General features: G+C 41.0%; 1 protein-coding gene across 1 annotated transcript; it reads left to right on the top strand.

Annotated features, from left to right (window-relative positions):
* Window positions 1-330: 330 nt before the first annotated feature.
* zgc:92594 (uncharacterized protein LOC436996 homolog) lies at window positions 331-12,331 on the top strand. The gene is made up of 7 exons (XM_017722978.2): window positions 331-445; window positions 2,319-3,008; window positions 6,122-6,217; window positions 7,947-8,180; window positions 10,380-10,402; window positions 10,530-10,675; window positions 11,303-12,331. The coding sequence occupies exons 2-7, from the start codon at window positions 2,385-2,387 to the stop codon at window positions 11,494-11,496; spliced, it is 1,317 nt and encodes a 438-aa protein (XP_017578467.1). The 5' UTR covers window positions 331-445; window positions 2,319-2,384; the 3' UTR covers window positions 11,497-12,331.
* The last annotated feature ends 1,570 nt before the right edge of the window (window positions 12,332-13,901 follow it).

Below are 13,901 nucleotides of genomic sequence, written 5' to 3'. Positions count from 1 at the left end.
TTCAAAAAGTAATTTGTTACTCCAAGTTAAAAATGCATTATAATATTTGTTTTGCGGAGGTCTTGTAAATCGTAATTGTAATCGTAAGGCACAATAGGCTGCTACATAAACCAATGCACCAATTACGAGCTTCTCCCCAGAGCGTGCATTTCTTTTTCCACCTATATTACGACAAATCCCGTCCTCCTGCGTGAGGATTGGTCAGCAGGTCGTCCTCACACAACGTTCGCCAATCCTCGCTTACACAGCAGGATGACACTAGCCAGTCAGAGCACAGGAGGGCGGTGCTTGTGCGAAAAGATACGTCATGGCGTTACGTGCCCACTCATCCCTCTCACCTCCCGCTCATAAGCGCGTTGTAAGTTGGCTTATGGTGAAACGTGAAGCTTGCGGCGGAATTTGAGGGTAACCAAGCCTCTGAGGGGAACCTGGTTTCTTATCTGAGGTGAGTTGACTGTACTGTGTGACTGACATGTCAGCTTAAGTGTCTAAGTAGCTTGGAACCTGCTTGGTTTAACGTTCCAGGTAACGCTAGCTAGAACACCGCTAGCCCTGTCACTGTGTTGTCGGCGGTTGTTTCTAGCTAGCTTACATAACGCGGAGTAAAGCGGAGCGTTTGGGGATGTTTTGGTACTTATTAGTTGCCCAAGACGCCTGTTTGTCGTTTAACTTGTATGCTACTTGGTAAACACATAAAATTGTCAGTAATGTCAGTTTTCGCGAACAGTCTGTGAAGTTTTGAGCGGGATTTGTCGGCAGGATTTCTCAAAGGCCGTGAACTGAACTGGGAGTCTGAGGACTGTCCGGTCTGAATCGGTCAACTCTTCTCCGGCTGGACAGGCTTGACCTTCAGCTGAACTTATATGGGCAACAAACGAAGAAATCCTGTGTTGACGTTGCTTTACGTCCAGTTAATCGCGGGAAAAAGTCAGCTTCTTGTTGGAATTTTCCCGTTCCACCTTAAGTGGTGTTACAGGTACATTCTGGCGTCTCTGCCTCATGCGCCAGAATGTACCTGCTGGTACATTGGAACGGGAAAATTCCAGCAAACAGCTGGCGAATAGGGCGCTTTAGCCTCATATCTCCATCTCCACTGTGTGTCCGCTAATCGCTCTCTCAGTAAAATGCCAGTAAAGCCTCTAAGTCAGCGTCTGTGGAGGTTCGCTGCTTTTGTTGTGTGTCCTTCTGTCCAGAAAGTCTCTCACGGCCTTTCTGCGGGTCACTGTTCACGGCCTTTCTGCGGGTCACTGTTCACGGCCTTTCTGCGGGTCACTGTTCACGGCCTTTCTGCGGGTCACTGTTCACGGCCTTTCTGCTCATCACAGCAGAGCAGAGACAGAGAGTGAACGCAAATCAGATGACGGTTCGTCTAACTTTAGTTTCCAATCTGCAGCACTTTACTGCGTTTCCGTAAACGGCCTCCACTGTATTATTAAACTTGAAGGGGAAGCCCACCGATTTTCCAAAATCTCTGCGTAGTTTACATCTAAACAGAGTCGTTCAGAGTGGTTTGGTGCCAAATGCTCCGTTCAAGAGAAACTTGGAGACCAAGGATTGTTCACAGTGGTGGTAGGACCAGACGTCAACCTCCAAAAGTTCCTTATTTATTATTATCCTTAGTTATTACATGGCATGGTTATGAAGATGGTGCCTGATGTCTGAGACATTGTTTTTACAGTGTTTGTTTGCCAATGTTTTTTTTTTTTTTTACCATTATCAGTAACATAAAACTATCAGAACACAGGTTCACTGGTGGTTTTGAATAGTAAATAAAATAACAGTTTCAATGTAAAATGTTCTACAAAATAAAATGGGAAGCAAAATACCTGATAACCATTCCACCTTTTGTGGGATTATTTTTTATGTTTTTGTTGGAGGGTGTAAGATCTGGGAATGTTGCCCAGCAAACTATATTTTTTTCAATGGTATTAAAGAATTAGATATATAATCATTACTGGAGTGTTATTTAAAGTGTTTATATATGCATGAATCTTAGTCTGCCTATCAGAGTTAGATTAGATGTTTGTGCCTTGAGTTTATCTGTAAAGTGTCCAAGGCCGAAAGGGTAGGCTCCACTGAATCTACACACATACATACAGACACATACATACAGAGGCACCTTTCACCTCAGTTGACGACATTTCATCTGGTTTGACAATGAGGGCTTGTCTCATTGATGATTGGTCCAGGCCATTTTCGGATATACCAGTTATAAATTCGGGAAGAGGTTAATCATCCCTCTGCTTTGCTGTGATTGAATCTGTGTTGATGGTGCTATTTGGGGAAACTAAACTTGGGGATCTCTCTTCTGATTACAGGGTCAAGAGAGGAGCTTGTGCTTTGACGTTCACTCTCAAAACCTGCCTTTTCTCACTGCTGCCAGTATGGCCACAGCTGTGGAGGACACCAGTGTTTTGGAGGAGGAGTTGACCTGCCCTGTCTGTCTGGACCTGTACCGTGACCCTCGGCTCCTGCCGTGCGGCCACAACTTCTGCCTGCCATGCCTGCGGAAGCTGAAGGGGCGCTCAGAGCGAGGGCGCCTGCGCTGTCCAGAGTGCCGGCAGAGCCACAGGTGCACGGTGCCTTGGCAGAAGAACTTCAAGCTCGCCAATATTGCAGATGGTTTCCGGCGCCGCAGTCAGGCCGAACGTCCTGTATCTGGCAGGCAGAGCCCCACCTGCAGGACTGAGGGGGTGCGCTGTGATTACTGCCCCATAGCGCCTATGGATATGAGTAAAGGGTCTACAGCAGTGAAGACATGCCTGAAGTGCGAGGTATCTATGTGTCCAGAGCATGTGCAGCCCCACCTGGAGCTCCCAGCTTTTCGGGAGCACCCGCTGGTGGAGCCATTAGGTGACCTGAGAAAGAGGAAGTGTGCAGAGCATGACGAGATGTTTCGCTATTATTGCGTGGACGAATGCACGTTTCTGTGTAACGCGTGCACCATCGAGGGAGGCCACAGTGGACACAGCATCAAAACACTCAAGAACACCATGAAGGACATGAGGGTAGGACACGTCACACACAGTAGCCACGTGTACATGCAGCGTGAAAATGAGTTGGACTAATAGTTCTGCTGGAATAGAGCGGATATAACATGTACCAGAATAGGTTTCTATCTAATTGAATAAGGTGGGTAATCCTGTAAATAATATGTTAATAGAAGAAGAATAATCATTTTAACATCGGTATCTGATTGCATTTCCAATTTGGAAGGTTTCAGTATGTTCTGTCTATGCTCGTTGTGTCATAGTGACAGTGTATAACGTTCAACGTGGCAGAGCAGAAACTGGTCTGCAGAGGAGATGAAGTTTATGCCCTGATCTCTAAAAGATGGTAACATCTACATTTATGTTACATACCTGGTAATGCATTGTATTTACAGTTAACAAACATGCTTCAGTACCAAAAACAGTCAGGTGTTGCTTTGAAAAAGGAAATATTTAGTAAAAACTTTACATTAATGAAAACATTGCTGTTGTGGTTTTTGTTATGGTTCCCCCTGCCGACATAGTCCACCCTAATGTCGTCCAGTTTAGGTTCTGTCGGTCTTTGTCATCTGCAGGAATAGCCTTGTTTAACATCTTCAATTTAAGCTTCTATGACACCAGTTGGTGTACCATCACATTGCCAGTCGCAGTGGGTACTGTTAATGAATTCTGATAAATTCATATTTAATTGGTTCTATCTTTCCAAACATATTTGTTGTTATAACTTATAAACAAACAGGAGAGGAGACGATAGACAGTTCATGAAACAAACTCAACAGCTGCATTGTTTCTGTTTTGATGACTCTGATTAAGATGGTCCTTCATTGCTGTTGCGGACACATCACTGTTTGCATTATAGATAAAAAGTGGACATATGCAAAAGTTTGGGCACCCTGGGTCAATTCCACTTTTTGATGATTTACTAAGTGAAAATAAAGCACTCGACAGAGAACACAAATCTACACATTTTAATTTCTGTTTATTTACTGAACTGGATGATAATAAAACATAATGTGGCCTGTGCCAAAATAATAGGTTAAACCCCACAAATAAATAGGAATTGTGCAGTAAGATTTGTAGAAAAAAAAATTTGTTCCCTGTTGAGCATTTGTTGAACTACTATAAAACACTCACCTGTAAAAACACTATACAATAACCTGTTCCTTCACTGTCATATGGACTGACAAGCTGGAACACACGGAAAGCAGAGCAGTTTCTGTGCATTATGCTTTGTATATGAATGGATCCGTTGTGAGAGAGAATAAAGACGAGCAATTTGAACTCTCATACATATTTTGTCTGACACCTGAACATACGGCTTACAGCCATATGTGGACGTTTGTTTTGCTAGCTTTCTATGAAAATAACTAATCCTCTGCAGAGTAGACACTTCTACACACTTTAATGCACAATTATTTGAATTTCACATTTTCTAAACCTCAACAAATAAATAGAAACTGTGAAATGCAATTAGCAGAAATGTGCAGTTTGAGTTTTTTCCCTGTAGAGGATGTTCACTTATTTTCACTTCAATCAAAACGTGATTTGAATAAGGGTGTTCAGACTTTTGAAAATCACCATATGTTCGGCATCAGTAAGAAATGATCTGTGTGTTTCCAACTAGCACAGAGTGGTTTGTTGGTACACTTTTGAAATTCTTCCTCCAATGTGAGTTTTTGGTATACCTCAAATAAGCAGAGATAACACAACGTACAGGCAGCGTAAACCATACAATGGTTATCCCCTTTAGCTGAGTGAGTCGGGAATGTTTCGGTCACGTTTCAAACCAAGATCACAATGAAGCAGACCTTCAATCACCGCACGCTCTTTAGTCCATTGCAATTAAAGCCACTTTGTTTCCAAGAAAGCGGACTTAAAAGAATGGCTGGTCTTTTGGGGTCAGTCTTAACCTGACATGGACACCAGAGCCATGCTTCTGTTTCCTCTTTTACTGGCTGAGGAGCTGCTTGACTCAGTCTAGGGTTTTTCTAGCTAAATAAAATGTATTACAAAAAGAAGACAGTGAAGAAATATGCTCTTTAACTGGGAAAAAAACCTCAAAGAACTATTTTGCACAATAGAAATATTTCTGATTAACTTTCACAGTGGAGCATTTCACAAATCTGTCATGGGACAGTTGAAGAAAGTGTCTTTGAACTGTAAAAGCACAGCCACAGTTTTTGTAATAGTCTATGTAATTTAAGAAAGAAAAATAGAAAATTATTTTAGCTGTCTGGTGATGGGGTGAACCACAATATAGCAACACCAGACAGACAGAGTCCTCCTTTTAGCTACGTTTAAACTAAAAGCAGTGCTTTTGTGTCAAGTTTGATCTACACTATCATCAATTCGCCGTGATATGTGAGTGACAGAGCGCTACTTCAAGTTAGCCAAGCTGCTAAAAACAGCTAGTCTGGAAAGATGGCACTCTCCCACTCTCCAATGCCTCACAGCCTCCTCAGTTTACTTTCGTTTAAATCAGGAACCCATTTCTTTCTTTCACTTTCGTTGCTTGGGAAAGCACGAATACTAAAATGACTTTTTGAGCGCTGTAACAGCGCTGTAGTTGTGAGGATTGTGATTTAACGCTGCTCGAGCTTGTTAGGATGTACAAAAAGAGATGAGTTCACTGTAGGTCCGTATAGTAACACCACAGATCTTGTCACTCGCACGCTCCACTCAAACGGAATGTATAACTCCGCGTTTCAGCCATTGCTAAAGACTCATCTTACCTGTGGCCCCCCTCTCTAATCATCGAAAAACTCGGAAGTGCGTCCTTTCCTGGCGACAGCAGAGCAGTGTCGCTTTCCTTGCAGTAGAAAACACCACCAGGGCTGTCGCTGAACGTGGAGGTGTGGGAATGGTGTATTATACCGAAAATGTATCGAACATGTCTTATCGCTTTATCGAGGAAAAGTTATATCGTGAACAATAATTATTGTTATCGTTTAATTGCCCAGTCGTACTTCAGTATCTAAAATGTTAGTCTATTTAAAAAGGCTGGAACAGGCAACCACCCACATACAACTGCTGCTTTCATTCAGTTTGTGCTATAAAATATGACACAGATGTGAGTGTTTTACTGTGTGAATGAGCTGCTCTGCTCTTATTCACATCGTGTCTCTCTTCAGGCCTCTCTGGACATGGATCTGCAGAAGGCAGACCGGAAGATCAGAAAAGTTGAGAGAAACGTGCAGGACCAAACTGAGGTGGAGCATCAGAACAAGGTAAACACTTGACATCTAAGTCTGTCTCTCTGTATCTCACACATGTACACACCAGGCCTGATATTGTAGGGGAGCATAGATTAAAATTATTAGTAAATTATTTACTAGTTATTCACTGCTCTGGGTTATAAGCTGCTTGGTCCACCATGTTTGGGTTTAAATTAGGCCAGTCATAAATGATGAAAATTATGAAACTGTGATAATGCGCTCTTAAACACTTTCTTTACTAAAGAAACACTTTTTTTATCAGGAACCATGAACACTCAAAGAACCCTATGCATGATTATAGGGTTCTTTGCCTCATGAAAGGGTTCCTTAGATTTTCGGAGAACGTGCTATAGATGGTTCTGTATAGAACCTTTTTGAAAAGGGTTCTATATATTCTTCTATTTTTGACGAGCTTTGTGACCGTTTTGGATGCCGTATACAACCCTTTTCAAAAAGCCGTCTACGGCACATTCTGAAGAACCTTTTCATCATGCAAAGAACCTTTTCATCATGCAAAGGGTTCTTTGTTCAGGGTTCTTTATTGAACCATTTTCTTGACTAAAGAGACATCTTTTTTTAAGAGTGTTGCTGAGTGACTCCACTATAGTTAAGAAACGCCTCTAGGCCTTTATTTTCACTTATTTAATTTTAAATATGTAAAGTAGGTGGGCAAAGTTTTTGGAGTCTGTTGCCATCTGAAGATTCTCCAGCAGGCAGCACTATTAGTACATGAACCCACAACAAAATTAGCTCACAAATGCGCTCAGGGGAGGTGTCTGAAGAACCATATTACCGTGCAGAGAACCATTTAGACATGCAAAGGGTTCTTTCAGTGTTTATGATTTTATATAGATCCACTGTATTTACTGAACAGACTATTGTAATTTTTTTTCAAAACTAGGAAATATTGTGCTAACTATTGTCCACTGTCAGGACTAGTTTAAAATGGAAACACATCAGGGCGCAATGATTTCTGGGTAAGTCGAGTGGAACTGAACTTCAGACGGTGTCAGAGAAGTAAAGAGGCCGAGTGGACGAGGGCATGTAAAATATGTTAGCACTGCCATGGAACGTGCAAGTGGTGGGGTGGGCTTCCTAGCTAAGCAAGCTGTTTAGACCCTGTTTAGATATCGTATTTAATGATCGTGCCGCACACGTAACTACATGCTAGCATGTCCATTAATGTGGCTGGTAAAGCAGAGTGAAGTGTGTGCAGCACATTTTATAATTTTATTTTCCATGTTTGAAACCACCAGTTTTATCTGTGTGTTTGTTGTGTTGTTGATCTGCTGCTGTTTAACATTTTAACCTTCATAGCTGACGTCCTACAGATGTTCTTTGGTTAGTTTTTTATGTGGATTCATCTGTTCAGCTTTCAAAGCTCTTTTATTGAAAGTGTTTCATTCTTCTTCATTTACTGGTTTTGCTCTGTGAGTTTAAAAACAAGGAATTTTTGCAGAGCATTATATCCACTTCAGCCAAAATGATTGGTTCTCCATTGGTCTTGCAACAGATGTCTGTCCAACACAGGGTGACTTGATCAATGACTATTAATGTTCAATCATTATAAATATTTGTTGTTTGTGTCTTTCGCTTTTTTTTTTTTTTTTTTTTTTGCTTTGCAAAGCTTACATTACCCACTTATGACTTGGGACTAAACAAGTTCATTTAAATTCATTTTAAACTGAGTTTTATTAGCCCTCCTTACTGGGCCTGTTATACACCCTCTTTGTTGCCTTAGGCCTTCATGGAAGAGGCTGAGCAGCGGGTGGAGGCCTTAAGAGGCACCCTGAGCACCCGGCTGGAAGGTTTTCTGTCATCACTATGCGAGAGTTTGCACATGCATGAGGCAGAGAACAGCCTCAGCGTCCAGCAGAACCTAACTTGTATCGCTGAGGACCGCAGCCGCCTAGCAGACGTCCACACGGGCATCGAGCGGCTGCTGCAGGAGCATGACCCCTTCCAGTTCATCAAGGTCAGTGACTCATGCAGGGGTCCACATCTGTATTGCCCTACAAAGGCAAAGAACTGTGATTTCACAAACAGTGAAACTGAGGAAAACCACTGCTCAGGTCTGTTGTGCTGCTGAGAATATATGTAGGTGTGTAAATCACATATGTTCAGTATTAGAGGAGACTGGAGGGGAGCTCCAAAGAGAAACAAGCTAGAAGGATGAGACTTGGACCCAATCCTGTTTCACCCCTCGCTCCTACCCCTCCATTTTGCACGTTCGGGCATGCTGCAAACAGAGTGTTTGAGAAAAAGGAAAAATACCAGCAAGATGGCTACACAAGTGATCAAAGAAACCCACAAATGTGAGATTTTTCTCTGTTAAAAAAATCGCATATGATGCGCTAAATGTACCCAAAGCCCAGCAATGAGCAGCTGAAGTTTACGATCCTCTTTCACTGCAGACTGGCAGGGTCACCTACAGAGCAGCGCTAGTAGCCTGAAGATGAAGTAATGCTCTTTTTATTTGAGGGTCCCATTTTGTTGGGAAGATTTGTCACTACCCCTGGTAACTCAGCAACAAGGGGTAAGGTGACACTCGAAAACAAGGGATGGGGTAAAAATAAGAAATGGTATTGAGCTTTACTGTGTGTATTCTCTCTGAAACAGAAGGAGAAACTGTTGGCACAAAAAATTTTGAAGGTTGTTTTGGGTGTAGTTTTGGATGTTTTGGTTGTTTTGTGCTCATTATTTGAACTTTAGAGTTGTCTGCGTTCATCTTGTACAAATGAAAACAGAATACGATGATGTTCAAATCCTTTTCAACCTATATTCAATTGAATACGCTACAAAGACAAGATATTTCATGTTCAACTGTGTTCACCAACAATGGTTTTCTGAAGTGTTCCTGAGCCCATGTGGTAATATCCGTTACAGAACGATGTCGGTTTTTAATGCAGTGCCGCCTGAGGGATGGAAGGTCACGGGCATTCAATGTTGGTTTTCTGCCTTGCTGAGGCAGACTTGCAGAGATTTCTCCAGATTCTTTTCTCTCCTGAATCTTTTAATGATATTATGGACTGTAGATGATGAAATCCCTAAATTCCCTTCAACTGCACGTTGAGAAACGTTCGTAAACTGTTGGACTATTTGCTCACACAGCTGTTCACAAAGTGGTGAACCTCGCCCCATCCTTGCTTGTGATCGACTGAGCCATTCAGGGATGCTCCGTTTATGCCCAATCATGACACTCACCTGTTTCCAATTAACCTGTTCACCTGTGGAATGTTCCAAACAGGTGTTTTTTGAGCATTCCTCAACTTTCCCAGTCTTTTGTTGCCCCTGTCCCAACTTCTTTGGAACGTTTTGCAGGCATCAAATTCAAAATGAGTCAATATTTGCAAAAAACAAAGTTTATCCGTTTATCCGTGAACATGAAGTATCTTGTCTTTGTAGTGTATTCAATTGAATATAGGTTAAAAAGGATTATGTGACCATTTAACAACTACAACCCCAATTCCAGTGAAGTTGGGACATTGTGTAAAACAAATAAAAACAGAATACGATGTAACATTTGAAATCTGTAACATTGTGTTTCTGTTAACTTTCATCTAATTAAGCACCACAGTTACCATTTCATTAAATTGTTTGGTTAATGTTAATTCATATTGGCAAGTTAAAATAGGCTTATATTGCTTTGAGGAGTAGGAGTAGGAGTAGGAAACAGTCTGTTGAAATACCGCAGCACTAGTGTGGTTATTGTGTGATACAGGAAGTTAATGACCCCCCCCCCCAAACTGGTACAGTTGCTAGTACAGTGTTCTGATTTCCTGTATTAATTTCCATTTTATTATACTGTACATTGTACTGATGTAAGTTTTCATGTCCAAAGATAAGCGTAGGGGTACAGTATGTGTCTCTATTTACAAACTTGGAATATGTTTGGCAGAACATTGAAGCTGTTTTTGAAGTTTCACTGTTAATTCATAAACAGTTCTCTTCCTTTGCTGGTCAGTTGGTCAGATTCATAATTACATACTACCAGCATAATCTCACTGAATTAAGTGGACTAATCCAACAATTGGTAAAAATTAAAAAATCTGCCTGTGTATGTTGGCTGTGGTTAATGTAAAATGCCAGGTACAAATCTAGCTTTAAAAATCCCCTTAAATTTTATAGCTTTTAATGTCTGTCATCCACTGATACTAAATGTTGTCTTTTACAGGAGTACAGTTCATGTGCCAAAAGGTAAGAAGCCGATTTGAGTCATTCGGTCACATATAAATATTTTCAGAATATGGAGATAGTGAGTGAGTGTGTGTGTGTGTGTGTGTGTGTGTGTGTGTGTGTGTGTGTGTGTGTGTGTGTGTTTCAGATACCGCCGTCTTCTGAGAAGGCCTCTGTTTCTGGCGCACAGCATGCCGATTGATATGGACTCTCTGGGGGCGATTATGGAAGGCAGAATGGAGGAGTTTATGACCGACATGCGGCAACAGATCATCTCACTCATTGACACTCTGTGTAAGTTAGTAGACTAGTTTTTATTTATGTCTCTCAAACCTACACTAGTTTCACTCATAACGACAACCACAATAGGAAAAAAATGTTCCTGTGTCTGTAACTCACAGTAAAAAAAAGTAAGGCTTTAAGGCTTGGTCTCCCCCTTCTGGAGATAATGGAAATATTAGTGATGCACCAAATTTTTTTTTTAGCTGAAACTGAAATTAAGGACTTTTCATTCATTTCAAAAAGTATGGCATTAGCATACTGGTATGGACTTTTCTGCTTCATTTGTTTTGCAGTATTCTGCAAGGTTTTCATGTTGTATCAAACAGGTGGTCAGTACATCAATAATATAATATTGTGATACGTGATTACATGATATGTAATGATTAGTTGGAACCAAGAAAGTTTTTTTTATAGTATTTTTTTTATGTAGCACTACTGACCACAATGATTTTTATTTGTATTTTTCATAGTGCTGCACTAACATTTAAGCTCTGTTAATCGGCACTTTCACTGATTAATATTCTGTATATTGAACTGTATAATAACTCTTAACACTGGTCATTTTTACAGTTTAAGTCAGCAAAGCAAATCTGTGTGTGTGTGTGTGTGTGTGTGTGTGTGTGTGTGTGTGTGTGTCAGGTGCTGGTGACGACAGAGACGAGGGAGTGGAAGAAGACGAAAGCGAAGAGAGCGATGAAAACGAGGATGATGGCAGTGAGGAGGACGGGGAGGAAGAGGAGGAGATGAGGAGTGAGGAAGAGCAGGACCACAGCGAGTATACTGATGAAGACTACACCCCTGAGGAGGAGGAGGAGGAGGAGGAGGATCAATAATACGAGTGTCCTGCACGCCTAAGCACTTTTCTGCACTGTTGTATTTAAGAACGGCTGCTGAACGTCACGCAGCTGAACCTCTACTTTGTTCTTCAATACGCTTGTTTACCAAAAGACTCTGTATATAAAATTCACTATTAAATCACAGCACTTTGTAAAGGCATATTTAAGCATGTACTTCCCAGTCTGGCCAATAGGGAAGCCTGTAGGGAACTCTCTAGTAACTTCAATCTGGCATTGCTGTTTGGAGTTTGTGTGTGTTCGTATATGTATGAAGACAAATATGCACAAACTTGAAGATTTAAAAAAAAAAATTGTATTTTTGATATTGTGCTGCAATTAACAATAGTTTAGTGCAGAACTGCTTTAAGGGATTATCTTCTTCACTATTGGCACTGCAGTTTAGTCCCAGACTAGGCTTAATCTGTGCCCATTGGGGAAATATACATCAGTGCTGTGCTGTCCAACTCAACAGCCCACTTTTTGTTAACGGTGCTACTGAAAAATAGCTTTTCTGACCAAAGCAATGAATGTAACTTGTTTAATGTTTACGTGCACCAAACATGAGCTACACTGTTTTGAACTGAATTTCTCAGTCAGGTCATCATATATTCTTTTTAGTCTGAAACTGGACTTAATTTTGTGAATATATATGAGCAGAAGTGTTACATATCAGACTGCTTAGTATCTCAGGGTAGCAAAGACATATTTACATCAAAAATATTTTGCACTGGATGTTTTTTACCAGTTAGACTTTTAATGACCGAATGTTAAATACTTTTTATAGGGGGGTGAAATAAAAGTGCTCTCATCAGGGAGTAATCTGTGTTCTTTACTACAGCTTTATTGCTTTAGTTTCAGCAATACCACCCAAGTCTGCTCTGTCCAATTATGAATCTCACAGCAACGCACCTCATTCCACTTTTGTCGTTTTTCAGATTTTCACACAATCACAAACTGCCCTACATTATTTCAAAGTTTTGTCATGGCTGAAGCTGTAGAAATGATCCAAAATTACTTAGAATAAATCATTTCTCAATTATGAGTTTTTATTCTGACAGTGACCAGCAGTGGTTCTTAACTTGGTCTGCATTTTTCCTCCAGCCCTATGAGTTTTGAGTTGGGTTGAAGCAAAAATGTGGACCCTCTGGGGGTCCCTGGGGTCCAGGCTGTTATGCAGTATTACAGACAGGGAGAGCACCAGTGTGATGGATGGGAACGTGGTTCAAAAATGCTAATGTGTGTTTTGTGTCTGTTACGTTACCTCAGTGGTCTACTGTGAACTATAACAAGCCCTTTTGACCTGATTTACACACAGATCCAGACCACCCTGAAATCTAAATATATAAAACACAGTTTATAGGATGCCAGAATTGAGCTCTAATTGAACCTAATTGATAAAGTCTGAATGATAAAAATAGAAATCAAAATGCAGCTTAATAGAGGAGTTTCTTGGAGTTTCTAAACATTCCATGATTATCACTCCCAGCCAGAGAGACAAGTGATAAAGTGATAAAGGTGATGTATAAAGGAGTGGATGAAAATTTTATTCCAATTATTTTGGCAGCTGTACATGGTTTGATATTGTTGATAAAAGCTGCAGTTATGCTGCCCATTTTTTTCTGATTGCCCTTCTTTGTGGAGACGTATGAATTATTTTCACAGCCGGAGGTTCCCTCCCCTTTCAATCTATATCTACTTCAAGATTTTGACTGAGGGGTCCATGGAGTTACAGTCATGTGTGTATAGTGAGAAAAGCAATGGTGAGAGGACACAACCCTGTGGAGTACCTGTACTGATGATCTGGGTGTTTGAGGTGAACTGTCCCAACCTCACCTGCTGCTCACTGGGACTGTGCCCCCAATTTTGTCTGACTATGTTGTTCTTTATATATTGCTCTTGAAAACCCATGTTAACCAGCTTCGTTGACTGGCTTATAAAGCGGCACATACTATCAGCACAGGCTGCATGTGCGGGCTTAAAGAAAGATGCATCTTTCAACACTCAGAGACACAGCTGTGAGATCACATTAGCACTCCATCACTAGTCTTCACCTTTATGGTAACAGCTCTGATCTATCAGAGAGTGGCCTGGTGGGCCGACTCAGGAACGTCTAGTAAACGGCATGCTCATAGTGTTGATTTTGTTCATGATGTAAACAAAAACCCCTCTGAACAACACCAGCTGTACTGAACCATACATATTTAATTAATAGCACTTCTATTTATGTTGACCATCACTGTGATATTGAGTCACGCTATGCTGGCTCAGACCCTCCTTGACCAGAATCCGTAGCTGTTACATAATTTTCCCACTTTGATGTCTAGAAAAGCCAGAGCTTGTAACTTTTTCAGAACAACTCAAATGTTCAATTCAGACACCGAGCATTGACTCAAACCAAAACA

The sequence above is a fragment of the Pygocentrus nattereri genome, chromosome 22, assembly GCF_015220715.1.
Source record: "Pygocentrus nattereri isolate fPygNat1 chromosome 22, fPygNat1.pri, whole genome shotgun sequence".
NCBI lineage: Eukaryota > Metazoa > Chordata > Actinopteri > Characiformes > Serrasalmidae > Pygocentrus > Pygocentrus nattereri.
This window is presented reverse-complemented; position numbering and strand designations above follow the sequence as displayed.

Bases quoted from the DNA above. Each gene is read 5' to 3' on its own strand.
- zgc:92594 (XM_017722978.2), top strand. From the start codon at position 2,385: ATGGCCACAGCTGTGGAGGACACCAGTGTTTTGGAGGAGGAGTTGACC. The intron at 6,218-7,946 runs GTAAACACTTGA...TTGTTGCCTTAG, and splicing joins AGGTGGAGCATCAGAACAAG to GCCTTCATGGAAGAGGCTGA. The intron at 10,403-10,529 runs GTAAGAAGCCGA...TGTGTGTTTCAG, and splicing joins TACAGTTCATGTGCCAAAAG to ATACCGCCGTCTTCTGAGAA.